The sequence below is a fragment of the Vombatus ursinus genome, unplaced genomic scaffold (genome assembly GCF_900497805.2).
Source record: "Vombatus ursinus unplaced genomic scaffold, bare-nosed wombat genome assembly UNPS02010822.1, whole genome shotgun sequence".
Classification (NCBI taxonomy): domain Eukaryota; kingdom Metazoa; phylum Chordata; class Mammalia; order Diprotodontia; family Vombatidae; genus Vombatus; species Vombatus ursinus.
In genome coordinates, this window is record NW_020950600.1 from 1,814,882 (window position 1) to 1,828,393 (window position 13,512).

Sequence of the window (13,512 nt, forward strand, 5' to 3'; positions counted from 1 at the left end):
CATGTCTGTCTCTCTATATGTCTGTCTGTCTATCTATCTATCTATCTATCTACCTTCTATCTCTCCTGAGCTACTTCACCCAGAATAACAGTTTCTTACAAAGCAGTTTTATTAAGTGCAGGTATAAAACTTAATAAAACAGAAAAAGAATGTGTCAGTTGTTACAAAGGAAAGAATGTGTCCTTGATGGCATTAACAATTTCTACAAGACCAAAGAAAATAGTATCTTCTTTATCAGTCAATTAATCAACATTTGTTAAACCATTACTACATGCTTTATTAGATAGAATAAAGAGAAAGTTTCCTGGAAGTGTTGAGGTCCTATGAATTGTCTTTTTTAGTCCTAAAGTGATTAAGTGATCTCCAATCTTCTCTCTCTCTTCCTCTACCTCTCCCTTCTCCTTTTTCTCTGTCTCCTCCTTCTCCTCTCCTCTCCTTTCTCTCTCTTCCCCCACCCTGTTTCTCCTCTGTCTCCCTTACGTTGCTCCACTTCCCCAGGAATTGCAGTAGAGAGTTCAGGTTCAAACCTCCCCTCCCCACAGAGCTTAAAATACAGTTGAATGGCAAGAGGAGGGAGACTGCAGGGTGAGCCCATGAGGTAGCAATCCCAGAACCCTAGCTCTGGAGCTGGAATTACTTCCAAGGCCCTCTGGTCCAGCCTCATTTTACAAATGAGGAAACAGGCTCAGCTTCTGAGATTGGTGCAAGTGAGAGCCCTTCCAGGTCATCTAATCCAGGCCCTTTGTTTTCTGCTGCTCTGCTGACTTTAAAAACATGCTCTATTGATGTTTTCATCAGTCAGTCCCCAATAGACTCCTATAGACTCCCCCTGTACAACAAAAAATAACAGTGAATCCAAACCAGTGGACACAGTGACCACATCTGACAGCATACACCGCATCACACACCCATAGTCCTCTGCTTCTTTGTCGAGAGACAGAGAGAGAGAGAGACAGAGACATGTGAAGAGAAAGGAGAGATAGACAGAGATGGTGTGAGAGAGAGGGAAGGAGGGAACGACAGTTAAGGACACACAGAGATATTCATCATTGCCTTTCATTTAAGTTTTGGTGCCCTTTAGGGTTTTAAATTTACATTCGATTCAACAAACATTTTTAAAACACCTACTATGTGCCAGATACTTGTTAGGTACTTACAAACCCAAAAATGAAACACCCCTTTCTCTCAGGGAGTTTATATTTTATTAAGGGAATTTAATTAATTAGTTAATTTAATTAAATAAATATAGAATATGTGCAAAGGAAACACAAAATGATAGTTTGGAGGGCGCTTTAACAACTAGGGGGATCATAAAAGGCCTCTTTTAGGAAAAGGCACTTGAGTTGAACCTTATAGGGATCCAGGTGTTCCAAGAAGCAGAGGTAAAAGAAAAAGACTGTTCCAGGTTTGGAGGTCAGCTTGTACAAAGGAATGGAGATGGGAAATGGTAGCTCACATTCAGGGAATAGCACGTGGGTCAGTTTGGCCGAACTGTGAAAGAAATTTGAAGTTAGTTTGGTTATACAGTGGGGTCAAACAGAGGAGTCTGTTTTTTCCCCCCGGAAGCAACAGGGAACCATGAAAAGTTCTTGAGCAAGGAAGTGACTTGGTTAGACCAGGGCTTTCGGAATATCAGTTCGGCATCTGTGTGGAGGTTGGATTGTCCCAAGTGGAAAGAGTGGAGGCAGGGGGAACAATTAAGAAATGACTGCAGTCTGAATAGGGGGATGGTATGGTTGTGTGAGTAGAGAGAAGGAGATGAATGCTAGGTCAGATTGACAGGAGGTAGTGACTCCTTGGATACGGGACTTGAAGGAGAGTGAAAAGTCTAGGATGATTCTCAGCTTGTGTGAATATGAGTCCCCAAGAAGATGATGGTGCCCTCCACAGAAACAGGGAAATTTAGTGGAGGGGTGGTGATCCACTAGTCTCCATTTAAGATCTCATCATCAGAGGATTCTTGAACAAGGTCATCTTGGTTGTTCTGGCTTTCAAGTAATCTTGAATCATTTTGATGTAGGCATGGAGGTCATCTTGTGGGAAGAGTCATAAAGGTAGACTCTTGTTCTCTTAAATCAAATACTTTTTTTTTTACAATGACTTCAAATATTTAAGTGAACTTATCAACCATAAAGCAATTGAAAATATGACCTGAAAAATTACAAAGAATAAGCTTTGCCCAGAATAAGAGATACAAGAATATCTTTCCTCACATCACCAGCTCTTTTGTGGAGGTAGGATTCCATCAATGTAGAACATCAGATTTACAATCAAGTTTTTTGACATAGTGATTGGGTTATTTTTTTTTAAATTGACTTATTCTGAATTATCAACAATCACTTCCATAAGCTTTTGAGTTTTACATTTTTGTCCCCCTCCCTCCCCACTTCCCTCCCCGAGACTGCGCGCAATCTGATATAGGCTCTACATATACATTCCTATTAAACATATTTTCACGTTAGTGATGTTGCAAGTAAGAATTAGAACCAATAGGAGGAATCACCAGAAAGAGGAAACAAAACACAATAGAAGAAAAAAAATAGCAAATAGTATGCTTCGATCTACGTTCAAACTCCATAGTTCTTTCTTCTTTGTGGATAGCATTTTCCATCATGAGGCCTTTGGAGATGTCTTAGATCCTTGTATTGCTGAGAAGAATTAAGTCTATCAATATTAGTCATCACACAATGTGGCTGTTACTGTGTACAATGTTCTTCTGGTTCTTCTCACTTCACTTAACATCAGACCATACAAGTCTTTCCACGTTTTTTTAAAAAAAATTTTTTTTTTTTTTAGGCAATTGGGGTTAAGTGACTTGCCCAGGGTCACACAGCTAGTAAGTGACAAGTGTTTGGTCTGAGGCCGGATTTGAACTCAGGTCCTCCTGACTTCAAGGCCAGTGCTCTATCCACTGCGCCACCTAGTTGCCCCAAAAATTCCCATTTAATTTCTTTTTTTTTCTTTTTTTTCCTACGGCAATTGAGGTAAGTGACTTGCCCAGGGTCACACAGCTAGTAGGTGTTATGTGTCTGAGGCTGGATTTGAACTCAGTTCCTCCCGACTCCAAGGCCAGAGCTCTATCCATTGCGCCACTTAGCTGCCCCTTTTCCAGGTTTTTCTGAAGTCAGCCTGTTCATCATTTCTTATAGCACAATAGTATTCCATTACATTCATATATCACAACTTGTTCAGCCCTTGATGGGCATCCTCTCCATTTCCAATTCTTTGTCACCACAAAAAGAGCTGTTATAAATATTTCTGTACATGTCGGTCCTTTTCCCATTTGTATGATCTCTTTGGGATACAGCCCTAGAAGTGCTATTGCTGGGTAAAAGGGTATGCGCATTTTTATAGCCCCTTGGGCATAGTTCCAAATTGCTCTCCAAAATGGTTAGATCATCAAATACTTTTTCATAATCAAGAATAATAAACACAGTGAGGTCTTGTATTCTCTGTACCTTTTAGTCACTTGTGTGATGATAAAGGTGTGATCTACTATGCAATGTCACTTGTAAAAGCCTATCTGTTTCCTTTTAATCTCATCTAATTTTATATAGATGGAACAGTAGGAGTACAACTCAACGGTTGCTGATTTTCTTTCAGTCACCTCTTTGGGAGTATTGACGAGGTCTGAGATGTTTTGGTATTAGTAAAGTCCACCATTGAAATGAAGGAGATCTAGGCAGAATCCAAAGCAAACAGGAATATTCTATAAAGGGTGAGGTTTTCCAAATGCTCCCATTTGCAGATGATGTCATGTTGTTGCCTACGTAATAAATTTGGCCTAGTCATCCACACAGGAAAAACCAAGTGGATGAAAAATGCTCATTGTACAGACTATGATATTCAGTTATATGGACAACCTAGAGAGCTCTTCCATCAATACACATATGGTACCATGAGTTAAGCCCAGAATTAAACAGGAGGAGAAGGGACTGAGTTCTTCTGAGAAATTACAAAGCTCCTTTAATAACTCCAAAAATTCTCCCATGAAAGCAGAGGCCCATTATTTTTAAGACCAACATTCTTCAGCTGTGGATGTATGACTATAAATTATAGAATCCTACATATAGTCTCTAGAGGATTAAGAATTCAGAGGGCTGTTAGAGAGAGGCATGGTAGGTGATGTGAGCCAGTTGCCGTATATATCAGTCAAGGGTCTAGCAAGAAAAAAAAAAGAGAAAGAGAGTGAAGGAGGTAATCAAACAATAGCATCATTGGAAAAGAAAATGGGCTGATCATGTGGCGGGAGCAAGGGAACAACCTGCAGACAGACTGTGTGCTCCATTGATATCTTCAGCAAGTTAGGGAGAAGCAAAGAAGGCTCTACCACATTGGTTGGACTTCCCACAGTAAAGTTCTGGGAGATCGTGGGAGGACAGAAGCTGCAGAGATTGACCATAGTTAGTATTTTGAGGTTAAGGAGCTGTTTCTAGGGGATTAGATAATGAATTCCATTTTGGACATAGTGAGTTCAAGATGACCACGGGGCATCTGGATGGGATGTCCAGCAGGCAGTTGGTGACGCAGGCCTGCAGGTAAGGACTGGTGCAGAATATCTAGAACACAGAAGCATTGATTGACCTCAAATGTCTTCAAGTCCAACCCCGGCATTGAGTCCCAGAGAGGTAACGTGACAGGGTCACGTAGCTAGTGAGCGTCAGAGTCAGGATTCAAACTCATGTCTTCTTGACTCCAAGTCCAGTGATCTATCTACCACCAGGCTGGTTCTGGAGTCATCCATCTAAAGATCAATCAATTAACGAACATTCAGTGCCTACTAGGTACCAGACATGGTGCTAAGCTCTAGGAATACAAAAAGAAGCAAAAGATAATCCTTGTCCTCAAGGAGCTTACAATCTATTGGGAGAGACAACATGTAAATAAATGCATGAGATTGTAGTTGAGCCCCTAAGACGAGGGTGAGGAACTTGGAACCTGCAAGCTGATGTGGAGAGAATGTAGAGAAGGAAAGGCTGGGTGGGAATCCATGGACGAAAATCACACCAAAGAGATTGTAAAGGAGACAGGTAGGAAAACACTGGAGAGACAACAGTGTCACTAGTCTCTAGAACAAAAGGTAACCCAGAGTGTCCAGTGCTGCAGAGGTCTCAGGAAAGAGAACTGAGAAAAGGCCATTGGATTATATATTTGATCTGGGAGGTGATAGGGAGCCAGAAGGATTTATCGAATGGGGAGGTGACCTGGCCCAATCTGTGCTTCAGAAAGATCAATTTGACAGCTAAGTGGAGGCTGAGATTTTAGTGGTAGAAAGACCAACCATTGAGCAATTTCAGTAATTCAAGCATAAGGGCCTGCACCTGGGTCGTGGCAGTGCTGGAGGAGAGAAGGGGGCATATGCAAGAGATATAAAAGTAGAAATGACAGGGCTTGGTAAGAGATTGGATATATGGGGGAAACACAAGTGAGGATTTGAGTCACCAAGGTTGCTAGCCAGAATGCCTAACAAGGACGATGGTACCATCAACAACTGTGAGGAAGCCAGGAAGGGAGAGGATTTGGGGGAAAAGATGAGTTGTTTGGAACATGTTGAGTTTGAGGTGGACCATCCAGTTGTCCAACAGGCAGTTGAATATGTGAGACAGGAGCTCAAGAGAAGGGTCATAAATAGTTCTGAAAGTCATCAGCCTATGATAGAGATGATAATTGAACCTATCAGAGTTGATGAGAACAACAATTGAGATAGTATTGAGCACTCATTAGCTGTGTGACCTTGGGCAAGTCACTTAACCCCATTGCCTAGCCAAAAAAAAAAAAAAAAAGAATGCAGAGAGGTCAAGAAGGATAAGGATTGAGGTCATTGGTAACTTTAGAGAAAATACTCGAATATTTTCAGTTGAATGATGGGGTCAGAATCCAGACTGTAGAAGGTTTAGAAACAAGTGAGAGGAAAAAGAGGATGTACTGATTGTAGATGGTATTTTTCCTCTTTTTTTTTTAACTTGGCACCTTTTATTTTTTTAAATAAATGTATTTACTTATTTTTACATGATTTTGTAATCTGCCCCTCCCCCTCCCCCTGAACAACAATAAAAACCCTCATCATAACTATGGATAGTCTAACAAAGCACATTCCCTCACTGGCCGTGCTCCCAAATATATGTCTCTCTGCATATTAAGTTCAACACCTTTCTGGCAGGAGGCAAATGGTGTATTTTATGCTAGCTGGCTTTCTCTAGGAGTTCAGCCATGAAAGGAAGGAGAGCTATGGTTTAATAACTAGCAGGGATGCATGGCTCAAGTGAAGTGTTTTTTTGAGGGTGGGGAGACATGGGCATGTTTGTCAGCAGCAATGAAAGTCAGTGGATAGGGAGAGACTGAAGGTGAATGAGTGGGGTGGTATCTGCCAGAGACGACAGGAAGCAATATGCTAGTGCATATCGAGTGGTTTACTTTGGCTAGAAGAAGGGCTGCTCTTCATGTGAGACAGGGGTGAGGGAAGAGATGGTAGAGCAGGATGGCTGAGTGATGTGAGATGAAGAGGAGGAGGAGGGAAGAGGAAGCCCTCTGTGAATGACCCCATTTTTTTTTCTGTGAAGTATGAGGCAGTCTTCAGGTGGGAGTGGGGTGCCATGGAAGACTTGAGGAGGGGTGAAATGGCTTGGACAAACTGCTGTGGTAAGTGGGATAGTCAATCAATTAGAGAGGTGTAAAAGGATTGCCCTGCCTCAGTAAGGGCCCAGTTGAGATTATGTAACATGAATTCTCAGTAGACCTAGTCAACATGGTTTGGTGGTTTTCCTCAGTTATATTCTATAGCATATGAGTAAGAGTTAAGGAGGCAGATCTAAGACATCTAGAGAACAGGGTGTAGGGTTGAGCTGATTCACCAGGAAGTTGAGATAGGAAAGGAAGGGGCGTGCAGCCAATGTAAAGGTGATAGCTGGAGAAAGAACCAAGGGATGCGATGATTGTAGGTTATGGTGAAGATGATGAATTGGGATTAGGAGTCATAAAACAGAAGGAAAAATAGAATCATAAAAGGTAATTTCAGAGTTCATCATGGTAGACGTGGAACATTGGAGGTCACGGCAAGTAAGAGTGTCTCTGTGTGTAGCCGTAAGAGAGGTAGAATACTTTGTCTGAGATCACACGATGAAGTAGTTCAGAGCCCAGACTAGGACTGTTTCCCGTGATTCCCAATCACTGCAGTCCCTGATCTGGCAGTTTGATGGAGGAGACAGTAAAAGGCTTGGGCACATGAACCAGGCACCAGATGACCATGTTAAACATTGGTTAAATAAATACTTTTTAAAATATAATCCTCATAGGGGCAGCTAGGTGGCACAGTGGATAGAGCACCGGCTCTGAAGTCAGGACGACCTGAGTTCAAATCCAGCCTCAGACCAAACACGTGACACTTAACTAGCTGTGTGACCCTGGGCAAGTCAACTTAATCCCAATTGCCTAAAAAATTAAAATATATATATATATATATACATATATATATATATAATTTTCATATAATCTATATACTAATTTATAGGTTTTTAAAAATAAATAAATAAATACTGGTTAAATAAATAAATAGATAAGCGAGTTATTATGAGGTAGGTGTTGAGGTGGGGAGGGTTGACCTCTTCCATGGAAGAGGGGAAAAGGTAATGGGGGTGGGGGGTGGGAGATAAGGGATATTGAGCACAGGGCACACAGAGGCAGTGTGTCATAGTGGAGAGAAGCCCCAGGAATCAGAAGCCCTATGCTCATGTACCAGCTGGGCTACTGACGAGCTGTGTGACCTTGGGCAAGTCAGTCTTCCCTACACTTCAACATCTTCATTTGTAAAAGGCATGATGCTGTTGGATCTCTTCACAATGTTGTCCTGAAGGAAGATGCTTTTGCAAAGTCTTACATACATACGAGCCATTATTATAAAAACGAACAGGATAGTAGAGCGTTTCTCCAGTTTCTTAGGGCATTCAGGGTCGCACTCTGGGTCCCAGATTTAAGATCTGGGTACCTTAACTGGGGTTTAGGAGGGGAAAGAGTCCTCAATCCAATTTTCCCATTTTTTCTCAGCACGGCCCCCCACTCCGCTCGGAGCACCCCCAGCAGCTCCCCTTCCCTTCGGAAGCGGCTGCTGCTGCTGCCCCCAAACCGGTCCCCACCTGCGGAGCAGGACGCTGGAGCCATGGTGGAGAAGGGGTCTGAGAAGGGCTCAGACAGCTCTTCAGAGAAAGGCGGAGGGGCAAGCACTCCTGGAACCCAGTCACTCAGTAGCAGAAACTTCATCAGAAATAGCAAGGTCTAAGCAGGGCTGGGGTGTGCATGTTGAGGGGTGGGGAGAGAATGCAGAAGGGTGAGCAGAAAGGGGAGGGGGCAGTAAACACAGTGAGGGCATGGAGAGATATAGGAAAGGGAGAAGAGCTGATGAATACCTAGACTGACCTCCCTCTTTTCTCTTACAGAAAATGCAGAGCTGGTACAGTGTAAGTATTTCTGGAAATACGGGAGATGAGGATTAAAACATCCCATTGGGTGCTGTCTTCTGTAGAAAAATGAGGGAGAAAGGGTGACTTGGAGAGCATGGACAATTCTCTGGTCAGAGAACAGAGAGGGGAAGGATCTGTTAGAAAAAGGGAAGAGGGAAGGAGGAAGGGTTAGGTGGTCGAATGAGAGGCAAAAGGAGAAATTGGGCTGGAGCTGGGCTGGAATTGAAGCCTGGAATGGGGCTGAATGGGGAGCAGGTGGCTGGGAGATTGACTCATTCTTTACTTGTATCCCCAGTACCTAGCATGGTGCCTGGCATGTAGTAGGTGCTTAATAAAAGTTTGTGGATTGGTTATCTGATTGGGGCTCAGGAGAACTTGGGGAAGGCAAAGTAGGGGGTGAGCCTGGTCAAACTCCCTGGGTCTCCCTTCTCTCTGACAGATGTTGAGTCCCACCTACAAACAGCGAAATGAGGACTTCAGAAAGCTCTTTAGTAAACTTCCTGAGGCTGAGAGGCTCATTGTGGGTAAGAACCGGATGGGCAAGCTCTTTGGGGCACTCAGTCCCCAAGCCTCTCTGCCTTTCCTGCCCTGTATGCCCAAGGTCTGTCTGGTTTCCACTGCTGTCCGGCTCTGGTTTTCTTCTTCTTTGCCAGCCTCCTCTTCTCGTCCTGTGCCCTGTCTCCCTGCCAGGCCACTGCCCTCCTCACTTCTGGCCTTACTTCTCCCTTCCTGGTTCCTGGGCTCAGGTTACTAAGCTGGCCATCCCCTTGTCCTTTCTGCTCTCAGATTACTCCTGTGCCCTGCAGAGGGACATCCTTCTCCAAGGCCGCCTCTACCTCTCTGAAAATTGGATCTGTTTCTACAGCAATATCTTCCGCTGGGAAACCACGGTGAGGGCTGGGGCCTGGGCTCAACTCTCAAAGGCTGAGGCATGGGCAGGGGAGGCTGGACTGCAGAGGGATGTTACTATGGAGACCATACGTGGTAGAAGACCCCCTTCCACATCTTCCCCCTTGGCTCTCCCAGATCTCAATCCAACTGAAGGAAGTGACATGTCTGAAGAAGGAGAAAACTGCCAAACTGATTCCCAACGCCATCCAGATCTGCACTGAGAGCGAGAAAGTAGGCAGTGGAGGAGGAGGCATTAGGGAATGGGAGGTTCCGTGGGAGTCTGTGAGCATTTAATTGATGGGCCATGCATAGTGCTAGGCACTGGGGAATACAAAGAAGAAGCCACAATGTTTCCTGCCTTCAAGGAACTTAGGCTAGAATAGGGGAGACACCATGTATATATGTGTATATCTATATCTATCTATATCTATATCTATATCTATATCTATCAGATAGGTATGGAATAGATGGAAGGCAACCTGAGAAGGCAACAGTAGCTCGGTTAATCCAGAGATAGGTATGGAGTAGATGGAAGGCAACCTGAGAAGGCAACAGTAGCTCGGTTAATCCAGAGATAGGTATGGAGTAGATGGAAGGCAACCTGAAAAGGCAACAGTAGCTAGGTTAATCCAGAAAGGCTTCATGTAAAATGGGATGCTCAAGCAGAGTCTTGAAGGAGGAAGTTAAGGATACAAAGAGATAGAGGTGAGAAGGGTAAGCATACTAGGCCTGGGGGGAGCAGCCATTGCAAAAGCCCAGAGATGGAAGACGACAGTGTTGTGTGAAAGAACAGGAAGTGAAACTGGTATAGCTGCATTATAGTGCATACGGAGTAAGAAGAATGGAAATGTGGGAATGGACTGGAGGAGTTTATATCTAATTCTGGAGGTAATAGGGAGCCACTGACGTTTAACGAGTTACCCTTTAGGAAAGTCACTTTGGCAGCCCTATGAAGATCAGATTGGAGTAGACTTGGGACAGGGAGACTAATTTAGAAGGGAATTGTGGTAGTCCAGGCAAGAGATGATGAGGGGGGCCTGGATTAGGGTGGATGATGGGGGCAGGATGTGGGGGGGATGGAGATAGGATGGGGAAAATGGGATCGGGAGGGAAAGCATTGGGTGATGGTAGGCAGGAGAAGGGAAGGGTATGTAGGAAATAGGAGGGTTTTGGGGAGAATGGTATTGGGGGAGGGTGGCAAAGAACAGCAGAAGGAGGTGGGGAATGGTAAACAAAAGTGGGAGCTGGTTGAGATGGAGTATGCAGTGGGAGGGATAGTTTTGGGAGGAGAGGTTGGACATAGGGAAGCAGAAAATGTCCAAGGGGTGACTGGGGTGTTGAAGGAAGAGGCAAGGAGAGCCCTAAATAGGTAAGCAGGAAGATTTAGAGGCTGACCACGGAGTGGTGGGGAGGTCTGGTGGAACTGTGGGTCAGGATGGAAGGCGCGGCTTCCACCCACCCTTTCTTTCACATCATTCCTTGCTCAACCTCCGCCAGCATTTCTTCACCTCCTTTGGGGCCAGAGATCGCTGCTTCCTGCTCATCTTCCGCCTTTGGCAGAATGCCCTTCTGGACAAGGTACCAGAGGCTGGCTGGGGGAGGCTCAGAGAAGAGATGCCCGGTGTAGGATGGGCCGAGGGCTCCCCCTCATGGAGAACAGGGGAAATAGCGACAGCCATTTTTAGTGAGCAGGGTGGGAAGGGACTGGGGGAAAAGGTGTCAGGGAGAAGGTCATGGGAGGGGGCAGCTAGGTGGCGCATGGATAGAGTACCGACCTCAGACCAAACACATGACACTTACTAGCTGTGTGACCTTGGGCAAGTCACTTAACCCCAATTGCCTTAAAAAAAAAGTTCATGGGGGAAGAAAGGGGAGAAGGCTCTCATGCCGCTCCCCCCATCCGCTTACTCTGCTCCTTTCCATCCTCAGACTCTGTCCCCGAGGGAGCTGTGGCACCTGGTACATCAGTGCTATGGGGCAGAACTGGGCCTCACCAGTGAGGATGAGGATTACGTCTGCCCTTTGCAGCAACTGAACGGTTTGGGGTAAGATGGGGGCAGGAGAGAAGTGGGTAGGGCAGCCCCCTCGGGTCTTGGCTGCAGCAGGCACTCAGGCACGGACTCATCTTCCCTCTCTCTTCTTGACAGGGGCCACAAGGAGGTGGGGGATGTGATTGCCTTGAGTGATATGACCCTGCCTCGTAGGTCTCCAGACCTCAGCCGAGAGCCCAGCCCTACAGCTTCCCGGAGGACCCAGCTCACGCCCTGCCCCTCCCAGGCCAGCAGCGACGGGGACAATGTGGTGAGTCGCGCTGAAGAAGCCGGAAGAGAGAGAGATAGCCAGGCACGTGGACACACGTGACAGATGATGGTGGAAAGAGTGTGGCACCCGGGGTCCAGGCACAGCCCCATTAATTCACTGACACTTGGGTTTATCATCAAGGGGATTCCTGCTTTATAGAAGACTTTGACTAGGCAAATCACCAATATCTCTTCCACCTCTTAAGATTCTACATCCTTGGACAAGTCATTTAATCTGTCAACAGACGTCTACTATATTAAGCAAGCCGAGGGGTTTGTATTTCAACATAGAAATGACAGGAAGCCACTGGAATTTATTGAGCAAGGGGATGCCATGGGCTTTAGGAAAGGCTCCTTGGAAGCCAAGTGGAGAATGGATTGGAGCGGGGAGAGACTGATTAGGCTATTGGAATGGTTCAGATGAGAGAGGATGAGGGCCCAGCCTAGGGCAGTGTGTACAAGTGGAGAGAAGGAGACTGGTGCGGACTCTCTGAGCTTCAGTTTCCTCATTGGTATAGATCATTTCCAAGGCCCCTTGGAGCTACATCCTGTCATTCAGCTGCTGCTCTGCTAAGCCCTTGGGGTAGACGCAGTGTCCCTCCCTCAGGCCTGGGAAGGGACGTGGAGAATGGTCAGGGAGCGCTGGAGGATTGAGCCCACTTCTTGTTTCCTCAGGGTGAGGAGGAGAAAGAAAGGCAGACCGATAGCCAACCAGATGCCTCCTCCAGTCAAACAGTAACCCCAGTGACAGAGCCCCCTCCAGCCGAGATGCCCCCTGATGGCCCAGCCCCCCTGGCCTCTTTGGATCTGCTGCCCAGTGAAGAGATGTTGACAGACACAAGTAACTCCTCCTCTTCAGCTACAGAGGAAGGTGAAACAGGAATGCCGCCCCTTCCCCGGCCTCCTCCCTCGTGGGCCGTGGCTCCCAGCCTTCCATGCCAACGTCTTCTCTTACCTCCCCTCCCCCAGCTGACCTGACCTCCTTCCTGCCGGACCTCTCTGGCCGCCTCCTCATCAACTGTGTGTTCCACATGGGGGCCGACCGCTTGCAGCAGATGCTGTTCTCTGATTCCCCCTTCCTGCAGGGCTTCCTCCAGCAGCGAAAGTTCACTGGTCAGCACTGAGGGCAGAGGAGCAGAGCCTTGGTGGGGCAGGGACCTAGATTCAGATTTGGGAGAACTGAGGGATCCCAAAATCCAGGGCAATTCTGGGAGCTCCCTTCTCTTCCTAACTGTTCTTCTATCTCATCCCAAAAGTTCCTAAGGGGACCATGACTCCAAACAGCTGAGAGACCAGAGCAAAGAAACTCTTCTTTTAGGAAGGCTTCCTGGGGGAGGGGTTGGGGGGTGATGCTTCCTTCTCTCGGCCTAGGGTTTGGGATGAAGGCATTTGGGGGAGAGACTATGCGGTTCCTTACTCCCTCTCCTCCATCACAGATGTGACATTTACCCCATGGAGTGGGGAAAGCAAATGTCACCAGAGCCGAGTTCTGTCTTACACCATCCCCATCAGCAACCCTCTGGGCCCCAAGAGTGCAGCAGTGGTGGAGACTCAGGTAAGGGAGGAGGAGGAGGAACCGGGAAGAGAGACCTGGAGAGAAGGGTGGGGTGCAGAGATGCTTTGAGGGGACTCAGGATGGAGAAACCTGGGGTGGGTGGGTGGGGTGCTGTGTGAAAATGGAGGGAGAGGGGCAGCTAGGTGGTACAGTGGATAGAGCATTGGCCCTGGAGTCAGGAGGACCCGAGTTCAAATTCGGCCTCAGATACATGACACATACTAGCTGTGTGACCCTGGGCAAGTCACTTAACCCCAATTGCCTTTAAAAAAAATCAAATCTGATCTCAGACACTTGATCCCTACTAGCTGTG

The 13,512-nt window shown here is 46.3% G+C and overlaps 1 protein-coding gene across 5 annotated transcripts in view; it reads left to right on the forward strand.

Moving 5' to 3' along the window:
• Window positions 1–13,512, forward strand: part of GRAMD1A (GRAM domain containing 1A) — a 31,709-nt gene that overhangs the window by 13,393 nt on the left and 4,804 nt on the right. For 4 of the 5 annotated variants that reach the window (XM_027855395.1, XM_027855390.1, XM_027855392.1 and 1 more), the window contains 11 exons: window positions 8,041–8,266; window positions 8,430–8,450; window positions 8,893–8,977; window positions 9,240–9,343; window positions 9,480–9,575; window positions 10,842–10,922; window positions 11,274–11,389; window positions 11,492–11,645; window positions 12,320–12,515; window positions 12,614–12,757; window positions 13,081–13,199. In XM_027855395.1, coding sequence (XP_027711196.1) covers window positions 8,041–8,266; window positions 8,430–8,450; window positions 8,893–8,977; window positions 9,240–9,343; window positions 9,480–9,575; window positions 10,842–10,922; window positions 11,274–11,389; window positions 11,492–11,645; window positions 12,320–12,515; window positions 12,614–12,757; window positions 13,081–13,199 — 1,342 coding nt within the window. The remainder of the gene's footprint in view (window positions 1–8,040; window positions 8,267–8,429; window positions 8,451–8,892; window positions 8,978–9,239; window positions 9,344–9,479; window positions 9,576–10,841; window positions 10,923–11,273; window positions 11,390–11,491; window positions 11,646–12,319; window positions 12,516–12,613; window positions 12,758–13,080; window positions 13,200–13,512) is intronic. The other variant, XM_027855393.1, reaches the window with a different exon arrangement.